The following is an 18,407-nucleotide window of genomic DNA, read 5'->3' as shown; positions in this document are numbered from 1 at the left end:
CCAGTTATGAATGAAAAGGACCCAGTGAGAACCGGAAGAGATCTAGAAACCGGATCGGGTGGACTTGGTGAGAACCGAAAGACATGACATATTTGTAAATATGTTTTGAGTAAGCCTATTGAGGCTATATTTGTAAATAGCCCTAAGTTCATATGAGTATAAATATGACTTAGGGCAATCACTTTGCGTGTGGTCATATTGTTGTATGTGCATAACTGTTGTATAGTGAGAGAGGAGATACAGAGCGACCTCTGTTGTAACCGCTGGTTGGCGAAGACATAGAACTTGAGGTCATTGCTTCCGAGTCTCTGATAATTGTACCTTCCTTATATAGTGATAGTTTGGAGTGTGTGGGCTCCCGTGGTTTTTCCCTATTAGGGTTTTCTACGTAAACATCTAGTGTACTCTCTATTGTTCGCGTGTGTACAAGTATTCATCTCTATTCCTATTTGTGTGTTTGACCCTTAAAGGAAGTGATCTAAGACTCGATTGAGGCCGAGCAGTATTCCACGTTATTCCTTACATTTTCATGGTTTCTTATCCAACTTATGATACTGCTATAAGTGAACTCCGAAGTTTGATATTGTGACATACTCATTCGCACTTAACTATATAATATTTAACATAATTAAACCACGTTGATGCAGCCAAAAGGGTCTACAAATTCCAACTAAGAGGGGAATAATGCTTGTTAGATCATGAAACCCATGATTTGGTTTTGATGAAATTGTGTTGTGGTCCTGAAGTTGACTTTGTTTGCCTAGGCCACAGTTTATTTAGCTGGAGCATATATCTTTTAAGGATGCTTACCACATCAGTTGGGTTGTCAAGAGAGAGAGAGCTTTTCAAATGATTGTGAAAGTAAACATTCAGTTTTCTTTTCGAAAGAAGGCAAGAGAGAGGGAGAGACCGATTTTATTTGGTTATAAAAAGCAAACGAAGACTTTGTCGTACATAGGGAAGAGCTAGACACACAATGACGTTTTCTAGCAAAAAGGCACTTTTGGCTTTGATATTTGAGGCACATAAAGGTGATTGCATCATAAGAAGAGGGCTCCCCAACGAGGAGGCACGGCGGCGACGGGATCGCTTTCAGAACTTGTGTCATCGCTTTTCAAAACTCTGGGTTTGAGAGAGTGATTTGTAAAGCACATGTTATGTAGAGAACAAGGTCAAATGCCCTAACACATACACATGTGTACACATACACATAGGTTTGAAAGTCCCATTATTGATTTGATCTTACATAGGTAATATACTATATATATATACCTAATACAGGATTGAAAGTCCCAGGTTGTCTTTTTGTCTTAGTTCATCATTGTCCAAAGCCTGAAGAATACATACATTTACTTGGCTTTAGGAAGGAAACCAACTCAAAAATGGATGGAAAACCTGCAGCTTATCCTTCCTCCTACCCACCAACTCCTCCTCCTCCTCAATATCAACAATACGATGAGACAATGGATGGAAAACCTGCAGCTTATCCCTCCTCCTACCCTCCTCCTCAATATCAACAATACGATAATGTTGGTCAATATGCAGATCCCCACCAAAACCCCGCCCCTGCTGCTGCTGCTGCCGCCATGGATCCGACAAGCATGAACTACAGCTATGGCGTTCCTGCTCCTGCTGCTCCTGCTGCTCCTCCTCCTCCTGCACAACAACAACAACCTGTTCCCGGATATCCCCCTGAACCTGGTCATCATCCCCACAACCCTAATTCCCTTTATCTTTTTTTTTGTTTCTCAAATTACTCCTCCTTATTTTGCTTTCTTCGCATTGATTATATCGTATAAGCTATCCTCATTCCTTTCACACATCTCTTTACCTACCTATCTTTCATATGTCTCCAGATCTTCTTCTTCTTCTTCTTCGCCTGGATTCCATACATTCTCCATTCATTCATATCTTATTCATGTTTCTGAGAGGATAAGGTTCCTTTTGTTTTCCTTGTAGGGCCTCAAATTATTATCCAGAATACCACAGCAACCAATGCCGAAGCAGCTAATGCCGAACCAGGATGCGTATGTGGAATCGGCTGGATATTGTAAGTAATGGTGTAACCATCAACCAACAAATCTTGATACTAAATTGACATAATAAGCCTAATATGTGGGACAACCATTCAATCGGCTACAAAAACAAAAGCAAAAAAACAAAAAAACGCTTGTATATAAGTTCAGATGGGCAACATTGCAACAATATGTTTAATGCATCTTTGGAAATTCAATTGGATTAGAGAGAAAGTGTACAAGGTTCACATACTTGCAATTATAATCTGTTCTCCTGCATTGTGTCTAACATGTTGTGTGTGTGTGTGTGTGTGTGTGTGTAGGTTTGGTATTGGGTGGTTCTTATATCCCGCCTGGATTGTGGGCGCGATCATGTACTGTATACCGCATAAACCAACCGACAAGCCTGGCCTTCTCGGATGCGTCATAATGGTGAGTAGATTTTTCGATAAAATATGGCCTTAGACATTGGAATGATTCGATTTTAAAGTTCGCAATGCCATTGCATGTATGTATGTGATGAACCTCCCAGACACTCACTACATGTAGATTTGTCATGAATTCGGGTATGGATTTAATTATACATCATACACCTTCAAACGCGCTAAATGGCTCGATTTGTTTTCTTGCAGAGCATCATTGGGATTATCCTTATCATTATTAGTGCTGCAGCTAATAACGCTTCATAAGAATGCGATGTCATTGGGATTGGGAGGAGAATAAGTGGGTGAAAATAAAATGGCATCAGGCAAATGCATTTGAATTTTGTTACTCTTAAATTTATTATTAAATTCTCACTCTTAAACATTGTAGCTCTTGTAACATGTACTTCTTTGGAAGTTCATAACGTATTATTATTATCATCCCATCAATATTGCACACAAAGTTTTATCATCTATACAAGCTCATAACGTATTATTATTATCATCATCCCATCAAATATTGTACAACAAAGGTTTACCATCTTTACAAGCTTCTATATTCATTCACTGTGGATCACAAGTTCACGCACCAATCTTCTCACCTTAACTATAGCTACTAACAATGAAAAAAGATATATACTACATTTCCCATGTGAGGCCTATGTAAAGAAAGAAAGAAAGAAAGAGAAAGATATATTAAGTCTTGACTCTTCTAAGGCCAAATTTGGCCCACCAGACATCAATTCTTGACATCCCCTTACATAGCGACGATATATTGTGAGAACCAATAAATTCCTTTGATTGTTAGGTAGTTGCTCCTTGTTTTTCACATTTACAATACGCCATCCTCTCTTGATTCCTTTAGTATGGTAAACGAGAAATAGAAAGAGAGGGAGAAAGGGAGAGAGAGAAAGAGAGGGAGAAAGAATGTTTTTTATGATAATGTGTGTTTGTCTCTCTCTCTACAACCAACCAACCGACCACAGAGAGAGAATGTGGTGGTTATAGGTGCACCCTATTTTTGGGGTGCACCTTTTCATATCATAAGGTTACGTTTTGTATTTACTTTCTTATTTACTTATTTACACTAATTAGTTTATTACAACACCCCCCCATAAACTAATTAGTTGTGAACCGTTGTAATCCTAAATTTTCACAACAAGTTTCAAATTTGTCCGGAGGGAGAGCCTTTGTTAGAAAATCAGCCCACATATGATTTGTTGATGTAAACTCTAATGTAAGCTTGTTTTCTTCGGCTAACTCTCGTATAAAGTGATATTTTAAATCCACATGTTTTGTTTTCTCTGAGTGCTTTGGATTCTTCGTTAAGTAGATGCATGATATATTGTCGCAGAAGATTTTCAATTGGAGTGGTCCACATAGTTGGAGTTCTTTTATCACTGTTTGCAACCATAATCCTTCTTTAGCAGCCAATGCCACTGCTACGAACTCAGCTTCAGCAGATGAGAGTGTCACAGATTCTTGTTTTTTCGATTGCCACGTCACTGCTGCTCCTGCCATTATAAAAGAAAACCCAGCAGTAGATCTACGAGAATCAATGTCCCCCCCCCAATCCGAATCAGACCAACCAACAAGTGATTTGATTGGTCTTTCGGATTGGGATCGTTTATATGTTAATCCATAGTTAGATGTGTGTTTTAAATATCGCATAACTCGTTGAAGTGATTTCCAATGCATAAGACCAGGGTTATGCATAAAGCGTGAAAGATAGTTAATTGCAAAACAAAGGTCAGGACGAGTCCCTGTGACTAAATATCGAAGTTTTCCTATTAATTGTTTAAAAGGAAATTGTTGCATAAAATTAATATCTCTTTTTGTGGTTGGACTATCAGATATGCTTAAGTTACATGTTAATGATAAGGGAGTAGTGCAAGGTTTAATGTTTAGCATTCCGAAGGATTTCAAAATTTCATTAATGAATTTGTTTTGATGAATGATCAAGGTGCCCATACTACGATTACGCGTAACTTGCATGCCTAGGAAATAAGATAGGGGACCTAAATCTGTTATTGAAAATGCTTTGGAAAGCTCTAGCTTTGCTTGAGTAATTTCAGATGGTGTTCCGACTATAGGAATGTCATCAACATATAATGCTACCACTAACAACCGATTAGATGAATGATTATGTCTAATGTATATATTTGGTTCTGATAACAATCTAGAATAGCCATGTGAGAGCATAAAATTGTTAAATTTTTGAAACCATAACCTAGGAGATTGTTTGAGTCCATAAAGTGATCGATGTAATCGACACACATAGTTTGGTTGAGATTGTGACTCAAACCCAGGAGGTTGGGACATGTAGATTTCCTCAGGTAAATCACCATGTAGAAATGCCGTTTGTACATCCAAATGATGTACTTCGAGATCAAGAATGGTGGCTAGAGCCATTAGGAGCCGAAAAGATGCCATACGGAGGACGGGTGAAAAAGTCTCAGAATAGTCAAGTCCTTCAACTTGAGAAAAACCACGAGCTACAAGTCGAGCTTTGTAACGTGCAACAGTACCATCAGGGTTTAGTTTTTTCTTCAACACCCATTTGCATGAAATAGGTGAGCGTCCCATTGGGAGTGGTACTAGAGTCCATGTTTTATTGGCCTCAAGAGATTCAAGTTCTTTTGCCATGGCGGCTTGCCATTCTACACGATCTGGACTTTGCAATGCCTCATTGATAGTTAAGGGATCATCAGAGACGTCTGATGTGGTTGTCGGGGAACCAAGAGCCGAAAAAGCAAACTCAGGTTCAAATCGATGGTCCGCAACAAGGGCATCAATTTTTTGTGTGTGATCATAAAGATCTTGAATAGTACGAACTTTCTTTGGAGTCGATGTAGGGCTAAGTGAACTAGGTGATTTCGCATTGTCACAACAATTTTTATCTTCTACATGTTGACTATTAGTGGGATATGAGGTATTTCTACATCCTATTTTAATTACTTTTGCATCATTGTGACCATTGGTTTTCCCCTTACCATTAAGGCGTGAGGATCTTCGTAGTGGGATCAAGAGATTTTGAATAGGATGGGAACCTGAATAATCAATGTGAGTTAATTGTGTTCTATCTAAAGGCTTTTCCTTATGAGTGCTAAATTGTTTATTAAGCCTTTGTTTAGTTTGCGTAGAGTTAGTGTTTAAAATTGGAGTATGTACTAGTTGGAGGGGTTTGGTGGTCGTTGTAGGATGGGATGGAAATGGCGAGTTAGAAAGTTTTCCAAATATACACCCTTCGCAAAGGGATAATTTCGATTTACGAGGAAGAGTAAAGCCAATTGCTATATGTTGTCGGGCCATGTGAACCATTGTTTGATGGTTTAAGTGACCTAATCGATAGTGCCATAATAAGGTCATATAGTTTGATGTGTTTGAATCATCTATGTGGTGTGCTTCTTCAGCAGGTACCACAGAGCGGCCTAGAAGGTAAAGACATCCTTGTCTTGGACAATTGACGACATAGCCTCGTCCAGAGGGTGTCTTATGACGAATGATACAATATTTGTGATAAAACTCGACGGATGTATTATCATTCGTGAGTTTATTGACAGATATCAAGTTTTTGGCTATGTTAGGTATATAGTAAACTTCATTGATTTCAATGAAGTTCCCATCAGAAAGTTCAAGATGAGCAGTCCCATGTCCAAGGGCATATTCAACCCCATTGTTCCCAAATCTAACCGGGAAAGGATGTTCTAAGGCCTTATAGTCTTTGAGCCATTCAACTCTTGAGGTGAGATGACATGTGGCACCTGTATCAAGAATCCACGTTGAAGTGGGAGAATTGTTAAATGAAGTGAGGGCCATGAAGGCAATGAAAGAATCTTCATTATCTTCATCGGAATTTTGGTCATTATCACATATGTGATTATTTGGATCGTAGTCATCATGAGATGCATTATAAGATTGGTCTTCTTTATATGTTCTTTTCCCGTTGTTAGAATTCCTATAACAATCTTTCGTTTCATGTCCGCTCCTTTGACAATTTTTACAAAAGGATCTAAGGAACCTAGATTTGTTATGATTCCTTGAATCGTTAAATTTAGAGGTTCGTGAATAAAATTTGGAGTTATTAGGTTGGTATGTTGATTTAGGTTTATTGTAAGGTTTTTTATTGTAATTTGGATGTTTGATATAAAGTGCGGTGTGAGATGAGGAGGGTTGATTTATTGCCCTACGAAGTATGTTTTCTTGTGAGATTGATGCAACTAATGTTGGGACACTAATGTTGGCGGATGTGGATTTTGTACTTATAAATGGTTGCCATGATGGGGGTAGGGCGGCTAACAAGAGGGCAGATTGAACGGAACTTGGCAAACTAAGTCCTGAAAGGATTACATCATCAAGTCGAAGTCTCCAATTTTTAACGAATGTATCAACATCATCATTTTCATTCATATTCATATTTATTAATGTTTTTAAATTTGCAACTTGGGACGTAACGTCCGTATGGAGGTAATCAGCCTCTAATCTATCCCATATTTGTTTGGAGGTAGTCAAGGTTCTCACACTTTGCTTAAGTGTGTCCTCCATATGAAGGAGAAGTTCTAAGCGAGCGTTTAAATCACGCCGCTTCCATGTTTGCACACCAAGTGCATTTGTGGGGTCGGGGCACACGTCGGTTCCATTGACGATTTTTAACAAGTCATGTTGTTCTAATATAATTTCCATGGTCATACGCCATGGTTGATAATTTTTATCATTCAATTTTTCAATATGATAAGTGCGAGACGATACCTGGGCGGCATTTGCCGCCACATTTGCTATCACTCCACCGTTTGACATGGTCGAAAGTCGTTTCTTTAATTCGCACGTTCGTTATTAACACCGCGACACAAATCTTGGTGGGGTTGGACTCCTTCACCGCTCTGATACCATATGGTAAACGAGAAATAGAAAGAGAGGGAGAAAGGGAGAGAGAGAAAGAGAGGGAGAAAGAATGTTTTTTATGATAATGTGTGTTTGTCTCTCTCTCTACAACCAACCAACCGACCACAGAGAGAGAATGTGGTGGTTATAGGTGCACCCTATTTTTGGGGTGCACCTTTTCATATCATAAGGTTACGTTTTGTATTTACTTTCTTATTTACTTATTTACACTAATTAGTTTATTACAACATTTAGGAATGCCATAAATCATTAATCAAACTTAAGTACAAGGCTAATACAATCTAGAATGTAAGGGATCTAATCCACTTTAGGAGTTGATCCATATCGAGGTTATGACACCCATTGCATTAGATACCCTCTACATGCATTTGATATATATTGGATTGTGTGGACAGTGTTTTAGCACATTTGGGAAATTTTTGATAACTACTATGAAAATAAAAATGATAGTGTTTGTTGTAGTGTAGAATTGAGAGTCTCTCTAGTCAAAGAAATGCAATACAATATAATATAAGACTTACTCAAATCAATATATAATAATTTCAACATGTAAAGAAAGGGGTTGTTTGGATGAAACATTATTCTTGGATGCCGAATATGAATAAGTGTTGAGCGAGCAAGCTCAACGGGATCCGGATTGGCTGAGTAAGCTAGAGCCAGATCAACATACGGAAGGATGAGCCAGATCGGTATCCGAAAACAACCAGCCGGATCGGGGAGACGAATCGGAGAGCCGGATTCGAGCGGGAACCGGAAGCATAGTAGTAGCCTAGACTACTAGGTTATCATTGTCTTGTAGTTTGTGTCAGTCGCTCGTATGAGCATTGAAGTACCTGTGAGCTCTTTTGAGGACTTGTATAAATAGTGTTGTTTAGCACGTTGTATGTACAGAGTTTTAGAGTTATTTTGAATTTGAGTTTACGTTCCGCTGTCTCTGTCTCTCTCGCGTATACTCTCTGTGTATTAAGCTTCTCCATTAAACCTTCATTTTATTCTCCGTTGTTATCCGGTTGAGCCAGTTCTGTCTAACGCTTCCACACGTTTACATTCACATGGTATCAGAGGGCGAGGGTTGAGAACCTTTGCAGCCGACAGACACTTACAAAGACAAACCCTAAAACCCGATAAGGACAGATAGAGAAAGATCTGGACAGAGGTATGGTGAGTTTACTTCCCACAGAGAAGCTCGACCGGAGCAACTATGTGTCCTGGTCATATAAAATGCATTAGTACCTGCTGGGGCATGGATATTGGAGCTTCGTGGAACGAACGAACGAGGTAGCGCCGGAGCCGGCACACAATGACTTCCTAGTATGGGAGCAAGGGGCGAACTGAGTATTGTACTACCTCGCGTCCTGTGTGTCCGACGTGGTTTTGGACTAGGAGAAAGAAAAATTCAAATAAGGCTAGTAAAGAATAGGTATAAAGAGTTATAAGATAAGAATCTCGTGAATCCCACGAGTTTAGTATATTTAGTCAATATTTAGGTAGTAAGAGAGAATTATTTTAGCAAATTCGTGAATCCCACGAATATTTTAGATTGATTGATCATTATAGAAAAATAATCAACAACCCTTTACATATTTCTCTCCTCCTTATATAAGGAAAGAAGAGCTAAGCATGGCTTCATGCTTTTTTTTTACAAAAAGTGTTCATGTCCACTAAATGTGCATGTGATGCTTTTTTATTTCCTAAGTATAGGGCTCATGCACGCTAGACGTGCATGAGTTATTTTTAGTGTCTCGTGTTTTTTCTTTTTCATATATTAAAAAAATACACGATTTACCTTTTAATAAAGGTATGCATAAATAAAGGTCTTATACGTATTAAATCTATATTTAAAACACTTAAGATAAGTTAATGTTATGGTAAGGTTGGGGTTTGTCAACGTGGAGGTGCAGAGTTCGAATCACGCCCTGCGCAGTAGTGAGTATTTCCTTTTCTTTTACATTTATGTCTCTTTATCCGGCTCTTCCTTGCCGGTATGCCGTTTTCTTCCTTGCCGGTATGCCGTTTTCTTCCGGTTCTCACCGAGCACTCCATTCTCTATCCGGAGGGACAAAAATATAATTTCCACATAGTGTGCAACCTACACTACGACAACGGTTCGGTTAACTAGTACAATGCCCGGTTAGTGGCGAAGGGATACGCAAAGACCCACGAAATCGACTACGACGAGACCTTCACTCCAGTAGCAAAGATGATGACGGTTCGTGTGGTACTGGCGGTTGCTACGGCAAGGGGATGACATCTTCACCAAATGGACGTGAAGAATGCATTTCTTTAAGGTGATCTTGAAGAACGGGTCTATATGATCCAACCGTCCGGTTTCCAATCAGAGATGAACAAGTCGGTAGTGTGCCGACTTAAGAAGTCACTTGACGGTCTGAAACAAGCCTCCCAAGCTTGGAATGTGAAGATCACACACCGGTTACGTAAGATGGGGTTTGCGATCTCTAAATCCGACTCATTGTTGGTCATCCGGGAAGGTCTAGATGGTCCGGTTTTCATTTTGCTTTATGTAGATGATTTAGTCATCACTGGACCCAGACTCATTGAAATCGGCCTAATGATGTCCCAATTGTTGGATGCATTTGAAATGAAGGACCCAGGGGACCTTCGTTATTTTCTCGGGATTGAGGTGATCCGAACCCCCGACGGCATATTGTTATGACAACGACATTATGTGTTCAATATGTTGTAAAAGTTCGGCATGATAGAATGTTGACCGATCTCTACACCCCTGGAACAGAACCTGAAGCTATGTCTCGACTCCGGACCGGCTTGCGATGAGAAACGGTTCCGACAAATTGTCGGAAGCCTCATATACTTGACAATCACTCGACCCGACATTAGTTACCAGTTCATGCAGAAGCCGACCGTCGAGCACCTTCAGTGCGCACACCAGATACTCCGGTAGTTAGCGTAGTTAGCAGCACGAAGGATCGGAGATTGTTATACCGACACAGTATAGTTGGGAAGCTAGTCGGATATACCGATGCCGACATAGAAATGCATTCTCACTTTGTGCATGAGCGGGTCTTGAGCGGTGAAGTCGAACTTCGGTATGTTTAGATGCATCGACAGGTTGACGACATCTTCACCAAACCGCGCGGTCAGACAGGTTTGCAGCACTTCACCGCAATGCTTGGTGTTCAACATCTCTACGTGCCACACTTCAGGGGGAGAACAGGAACGAGCAAAGGCATTGGTCATGGCACCGGACAAGGAACCGGAGAGGAAGGAAGAACCAAGGGGGGAGACAAGAGGAAAAAGGAAGCCGAGTCAATGAAGGAAGTCTGCACATCCGAACAAGTCGGAACGAGCGGCAGTGGCGGCAGAGTCAAGAAGGACAACACCGACCAGAAGGAGAAGGCCAAGACCCAGACATGGTCTCATATGGTGAAGGGCCTGTAACCGGAAGACGAGTTGGAGAACACCGACTCAGACAAGAGCCGGAACAAATTGGGAGCGACCGATTCTGACAAGAGCTAGAACGAATCAAAGGAAACGGGATTCGGTTCAAGATTCGGAGAAGCCGGATCAACTAAAGGCCAAGCGGACACGGACGCAGCGGAAGTCGACGCCAACACGAAGGAACCGAAGGGTCGACAAGCGCCAGAGTCACAACAACGAGGGAAATGAAATGGTCCTATTGCGTAGACAAGCCGACCGAGGAGGTCGAGGTGCGCAGAACCAAAAGGGTCGTGGCAAACAGGACCGGACCGGACGAGGAGCGCAAGCAAGGCAGAGTGATCCCAGAAGGAGCCGTGTAGAAGAACCGGCTGCCACGGACACTAACACCACGATCTGACCTCAAGTTGAGCTTGCGGGGGAGTGTTGAGCGAGCAAGCTCAACCGGATCCGGATCGGCATCTGGAAGGATTAGATGGATTGGTATCCAGAAACAACCGGCCGGATCGGGGAGACGGATCAGAGAGCCGGATTCAAGCGGAAATCGAAAGCCTAGTTAGCCTAGACAACTAGGTTATCATTGTCTTGTAGTTAGTGTCAGGCGCTCGTATGATCATTGAAGTACCTGTCAATAGTTATGTCAATACTTATGCCTCATGCCTTCCACATGTGTTGCAATCCCCAATATCATAAAAATTTGAACCATTTAAAACATACTGAGCAAAATTCAATAATTGAGGCATTAAATACACTCAGATATGACTTGTCAAACCTTTGATAAGTACTTCAAAATGATATAACCTATAGAACATTCAACAAACTTGTGAATTGTCTTGCAATGAAGAGGGCGAAAGGAGCACTCTCTCTCTCTCTTTATCGTAATTAGCTTATCCTAGTGATAAGTTGTTAACACTTCAAGCATTGCGTCTTGGGTTCGAAACCCAAATTTCTCACTTCTCTCTATTATATACTTCATATAAATATATCTCGTAATTCACTAAATGCCACTATGGAATGTAAGGGTTGAACCTATGACAACCTGGTCTCCATTGAGCAACCTTACAAACTGAGCTACATCTCTCTCTCTCTCTCTCTCTCTCTCATAATTAGCTTATCCTATTGGTAAGTTTTCATACACTACATCTTGGGTTCGATGTCATACTATAAACACTATGTCTTGGGCTCGAAACCCAATTTTCTCACCTCTCTATTATATATTGTTGGTCGGTCTGAATGACCCAGGTGTGAAAAGGCTAAAGGATAGTTACGGGTCAAATAGAAGACGAGTAGTGTCAGATGAGGACTGAAGAGTGAAGAGGAAAAACTTAAACGACACAAAATATTATTAGTAGTAGCGGTTCACGTTCTAAACGTAACCACCCAGGATCCCTCTAAAATTGGGCATGGGAAGAGTGTAAAGGGTAATCAATTGTACATCATATTAAGTCGTGTCTTCTAATAGAAAACTGATTTTGTTTATACTATGTCTCTGTCTCTGTGTTGAGAGTCTTATCTGTGTTGAGTTTCTTTAAGTACTCTGTGTATTGTACAGATAACCATTCGGTTATAGCCAACTCAGCTCCCAATCTCCACAGTAACCACAATCGCAATAGTTTGATTCGTGTAGGTGCACAAGTGATCCTACCTATACGCGTTTTGGATTTCGCTAAGGCAACGAACTATCCTATACCACCATCTCCCTACCACAAGACCTTGAGCCGGATACCGAAGGAACGAGCGTCTGGCATCGTGTTACCCTGAGCTAGTAACATATACTTCATACATATCTCTTAATTCACTAGATGTCCCTGTGGGATGTAGCGGTTGAACACATGACCTCTTGGTCTCCATTGGACAACCTTACAATTGAGTTACATATCACCCTTCTAGTATTAATGGAGGAAAGTCGCCTTGGAGGTAAAGGTTTATATTGTTGCTTTGTAGACTTTAAGAAAACTTTTGATATGGTACCTCGTGACCATCTCTGGAGGCGAATGGAAGAACACAAGGTGCCAAGTGAATATATGTTTGCAATCTCTCGAATATATGAGAAGGTTATATGTTGTGTGCGTATGAGCGATAAACTTTCAGATTTTTTCGATAGCACTATTGGTGTTGGGTCCTCAAGAAATACCTTTTCGACATGCAATCGTGGAGATATTAAGTGTTGGGTTCTCAAGAAATACATTTGAGAACACATGCAATCATGGAGATATTAAGTGTTGGGTCCTCAAGAAATACCTTTTCGACACTTTGGTGGCATCGGTGCTTGGTGGAAGTATGGGGTGGGAGCATCCCTAAATCTACTTGAAAGAGTTTGAAAATGTCCAAAACATTTTCTTAGGAAGTTTCTACAAGTTAAGAAACAAACGTTGTCGTGAAAATCCATCACTATGTGCAGATTGTGAGGCGGAACCGCCGGGGTTTTGCACCGGAAGGATTCGAAGTTTGCACTAGCTTTAGCGAGAAAGTATTTAAGATAGATTGAAAGAGAGAGAGATTGAGATAAGATAGAACGCTTGACTTTAGATTGAGAGAGATTGAAATGGAGAGAGAGATTAAGAAAGAACCATTGACTTTAGATTTGAGGAACAAGATATATCATCAATTGGATAACGAATTTTCTTCTTATTAAATGCTTGATTAATACATAGCTCAGTTTTTCTTCCTCCTCCCGTCTTTTATAGATGCCCCCATGCAATGCATGTGAGGGTGCAAGACATACATGTAATGCATGAAACGCATGAGATGTATGTTTGCCATTTGGCGCTCATGCATTACATGTGTTGCATGATAACCATGTCACTCATTCAAGCTCTCATGTATGAGAATTTCGGTGTGAAAGTACAATGATAAAAATATAACTTGAAGAAATGACTTGGCTTTTTCGTTTCACACCGAAATCTTCAAGACACCATGCGACGCGATCAACCTACCCGACTGACCCAACCGATCCATCTATCCGGTCCCGACCTATTTGATCCGCATTTCGTCGAGTCTAGTCCAAATCTGATTCTGTCGTCGTCCGTCCGGTTTGGTTCCGTTGCCGTCTGTCTGGTCCTGGTTCCCCAAAACCATTACATGTAGTTTAGCCCAAGTCACCTTCCACATTCTATTCTCCACATATTGAAAAATAATAATAAGTTTTGGCTCTGCTTATATAATGTGGGATCCTGATTTGTCCTATCTATATGGGATATATCACAATTTTGTTTTTCTCTTCTTCTTCTTAAACTTCACACTCACATAACTTGACATTTAGTTGTCCGTTTCAAATGTAGTAAAGTGCATTCAGAAGCTCTTCAAGACATCCATCTTTTCGTACGAAGATATTAAACTAATATAAAAGAATATCTTCACTATTATTTTTTTATATTGTGTGTGAAGAACCACACTCGATTTTGTACATTCCATGCAATTTTCACATAGTTGCCGAAAATCTTCACGACATCCACCCCCACTAAACCGCACGTCCTCTGGTACATGCCAAGAAGAGAGAGTGTGAGATTTCAGCTACGGTGATCAATCAGATTCCTCCATTTTGAGCATGTCCATTTCTTTCACTCGAACTATTGTCGCCACCTAATCCACCATATCATCCTGTCGGCTAGATGATGAAGGCTACACGGGTAGCATCCGGAACGAAGTTATGAAGTTCAGCAAAGGGAGTCTAATAGTGGCTCAAGCCCGAAAAGTAAACACATTGTACCTGATGAATGCTCGGATATGCCGAGAAGAAATGAACGTTGCATCCGACATTGCCGGTGAGTTGTGGCACAAAAGACTATATCACATGAGTAAGAAGAGGATGAAAAGACTTGCCGAAAACAATCTCATTCCGGTGATGAATGTGCATCTTGAGAAGTGCACTGATTGCTCGGCCAATAAGCAACATCGAACCTCCTCCGGTCAAAACCACCGATGAGACAGAATGCACCACTAGAACTGGTGCATACCGATGTGTGTCAAGTGGACACAAAGTCACATGTCAGATCGCAGTACTTCGTGACGTTCATAGACGACCACAACCGGAAGCTTTGGGTCTCACCATTGAAGACAAAGGATCTGGTGCTATTCTTCTTCAAGGAGCTCCACGCTAGAGTGGAAAGAGAAACCAGATCGAAGCTGAAGGCCGTTCGAGCAGATAACGGAGGAGAATACAAGGGTAGTTCAAGGAGTACTACCGGTTGAAGGGAATCCGACTCGAATTTACCATGCCGACGACGCTAGAACTAAACGGGTTGACCAAAAGGATGAACCAGACCATAGTGGAGAGTGTCTAAAGCATGCTCCCACATGCCAAGTTACCCAAGACGTTTTGGTCTGAGGTGCTGATGACGACGCTTACGTTGTTGCGGAAATTTGCGCTTGCATGTCGGATCCAGGCGAGACCACTAGGGTCATAGACCAGGAGGGGAGGAGTTGTCGGGGACCCAAATCCTTCGGAGCTTGCCGGGTTGTCGGCCAGTTCGATCCCGGATACTCACCGGACGCGACCGGTAACTACACGGGAAGCGAGAGAGCACACCTTCGTCCTTGCCGCCCCTTTCGCTCGTATATACAAGAGGCACGGGACACGGCCCGGTTAACCGCGCCCACACACGCACATGCACATATACACACCCGGTTACAACCGGCACCTCTACACCGATGACCACACACGCACCCACTCTCGGACCCAACGCTACCCGAAGACACACGCACACGTACACACGCTACGCTTGTTGGGACGCCAGCTCCACATGGAGAGGAAGAGGGAGCCTGCATCCTAGGGCCGCCCGGGGAGCTCTCGGCTCGTTCGCGCAATGGGACCATCGTGCAGGGCACGCCTCTTCCAATACGATCGCCTCCTGTGCCAAGCCGCCTTCAGGGAGCGCACGGGCTCGCTGAACCGAGTGGGGTCTTGCGCGCCAAGGAGGGGAACCTGCCCACGAACCACCTAGCGCACGGCTCCGCGCAAGCGACTGAAGCCAACACCTACACACACACTCACAAACATGCCAGACCGCAGAGTGCTGAGAGCCAACAACAAGAACTCAAAGGGAAAACACAGACAGTCCGCACGCCGCCTGCCACAACCGATTACACCACCTACGCACGCACACAGAAGACGCCGAAACCCTAATAGAAAACAAAGACAACACACCCACACACCAAGACAAAGAGAATACAAAGAATATATGTATGTAAAGGGGAAGATACAACCCCGATTGCAAACCGGGCTTCACCCAAAAGAAGAAGAAGACCTTAACCCTAATAGAGCTTTGCTGCCATGGCTACCACGCCCAACTTCTCAAGAAGGAGAAGAAGAAGAAGACTACCAAGAAGTTACTAACCCTACAAAATTCTTAACAAAATGACCCTCGACCAAAATGGTATACCCTTATGACTCAAAAATGGGCAACCCCTTTTACAAAGGGCGCTCCCTTCCTTTTATAGACCAAGGAGAGGGAAGCGTAACAATGTGGGATAAATCCCTTATTACATGGGATCCTTTGTCCCAAATTAACTATTGTCTGTTGCCATGATGGCGCCCCTATCATTTACACGATTTGTACAAGGGTGAGTGCACATGCTCGACCCCGCCGATTCCTCTGATATTCCCTAGTTTCTCACCATGGCCCAAAATCTTCACGACATCCACCCCCACCAAACCGCACGTCCACCGGTACGTGCCAAGTTCGGAGAAGTGTGAGAGATTCCGGCCGGTGAGGAACCGGTCTTTCGTAATCCGCATTACGGCTACCACGTTGCCCTCGCCGGTCCGAACCGTCGGCTCCAGTTCCTTCTCCGCGTTTGCCTCAACGTAAGCTTGTTCGACCTGTCGATAGGTCGTTCTCCGCGATCCCATAGTGCACGTGCTTCCCCGTTGGCCCTTCCTTCAACTGTATGCATGACTCTCGTCCCTTCGGATATGTGGTGTCCATCCAAGGAGCACCCATGCTAGCCCAATTGGCCTCCGTCGACCTTAGCGTCGTCTCGGTTCTCATTTCACGCAGATCTCCATCGCCTTCGTCCCCTCACTGCCACCTCCCTTCTTCTTGTTCTTACGTTGCCACGGCGTCCGAACTCCCAAGGTCTCCGAAACCAGTGTGGAGGATCCCTCACTTGAACCGACAACCTATCTCCGTGCCGGTGTTCCCGCTCCAGCACCTCCGTGTGCCGCGTTGTCGTGAAGATCTGTCACTAGGCGCGGATCGTGAGGCGGAACTGCCGAGGTTCTAGACCGGAAGGATTTGAAGTTTACACTAGTTTTAGCGAGAAAGTATTTAAGATAGATTGATAAAGAGAGATTTGGATTGAACTTTTTACTTTTAGATTTAAGAATCAAGTTCCATCAACGTAGGTTTCTTAATCACAATGCAATGTCTCCTCATGTTTCTTAATCAGAAACCGGATCGGGTGGACTTGGTGAGAACCGAAAGACATGACATATTTGTAAATATGTTTTGAGTAAGCCTATTGAGGCTATATTTGTAAATAGCCCTAAGTTCATATGAGTATAAATATGACTTAGGGCAATCACTTTGCGTGTGGTCATATTGTTGTATGTGCATAACTGTTGTATAGTGAGAGAGGAGATACAGAGCGACCTCTGTTGTAACCGCTGGTTGGCGAAGACATAGAACTTGAGGTCATTGCTTCCGAGTCTCTGATAATTGTACCTTCCTTATATAGTGATAGTTTGGAGTGTGTGGGCTCCCGTGGTTTTTCCCTATTAGGGTTTTCTACGTAAACATCTAGTGTACTCTCTATTGTTCGCGTGTGTACAAGTATTCATCTCTATTCCTATTTGTGTGTTTGACCCTTAAAGGAAGTGATCTAAGACTCGATTGAGGCCGAGCAGTATTCCACGTTATTCCTTACATTTTCATGGTTTCTTATCCAACTTATGATACTGCTATAAGTGAACTCCGAAGTTTGATATTGTGACATACTCATTCGCACTTAACTATATAATATTTAACATAATTAAACCACGTTGATGCAGCCAAAAGGGTCTACAAATTCCAACTAAGAGGGGAATAATGCTTGTTAGATTATGAAACCCATGATTTGGTTTTGATCAAATTGTGTTGTGGTCCTGAAGTTGACTTTGCCTAGGCCACAATTTATTTAGCTGGAGCATATATCTTTTAAGGATGCTTACCACATCAGTTGGGTTGTCAAGAGAGAGAGACCTTTTCAAATGATTGTGAAAGTAAACATTCAGTTTTCTTTTCGAAAGAAGGCAAGAGAGAGGGAGAGACCGATTTTATTTGGTTATAAAAAGCAAACGAAGACTTTGTCGTACATAGGGAAGAGCTAGACACACAATGACGTTTTCTAGCAAAAAGGCACTTTTGGCTTTGATATTTGAGGCACATAAAGGTGATTGCATCATAAGAAGAGGGCTCCCCAACGAGGAGGCACGGCGGCGACGGGATCGCTTTCAGAACTTGTGTCATCGCTTTTCAAAACTCTGGGTTTGAGAGAGTGATTTGTAAAGCACATGTTATGTAGAGAACAAGGTCAAATGCCCTAACACATACACATGTGTACACATACACATAGGTTTGAAAGTCCCATTATTGATTTGATCTTACATAGGTAATATACTATATATATATACCTAATACAGGATTGAAAGTCCCAGCTTGTCTTTTTGTCTTAG

General features: G+C 42.1%; 1 protein-coding gene across 1 annotated transcript; it reads left to right on the top strand.

The window, feature by feature from the left end:
* Positions 1 to 1,314: 1,314 nt before the first annotated feature.
* Positions 1,315 to 2,704, top strand: LOC147853035 (uncharacterized). The gene is made up of 4 exons (XM_087333344.1): positions 1,315 to 1,701; positions 1,960 to 2,050; positions 2,339 to 2,447; positions 2,648 to 2,704. The coding sequence occupies exons 1-4, from the start codon at positions 1,383 to 1,385 to the stop codon at positions 2,702 to 2,704; spliced, it is 576 nt and encodes a 191-aa protein (XP_087189470.1). The 5' UTR covers positions 1,315 to 1,382.
* Positions 2,705 to 18,407: the final 15,703 nt, after the last annotated feature.

This window comes from Azolla caroliniana, unplaced genomic scaffold (assembly GCF_043228905.1).
Source record: "Azolla caroliniana isolate FFs.n. ecotype wild unplaced genomic scaffold, voAzoCaro1.0.p SCAF_17, whole genome shotgun sequence".
NCBI lineage: Eukaryota > Viridiplantae > Streptophyta > Polypodiopsida > Salviniales > Salviniaceae > Azolla > Azolla caroliniana.
Note: the sequence above shows the minus strand (reverse complement) of the source record. Positions and strands in the feature narration are given on the sequence as shown.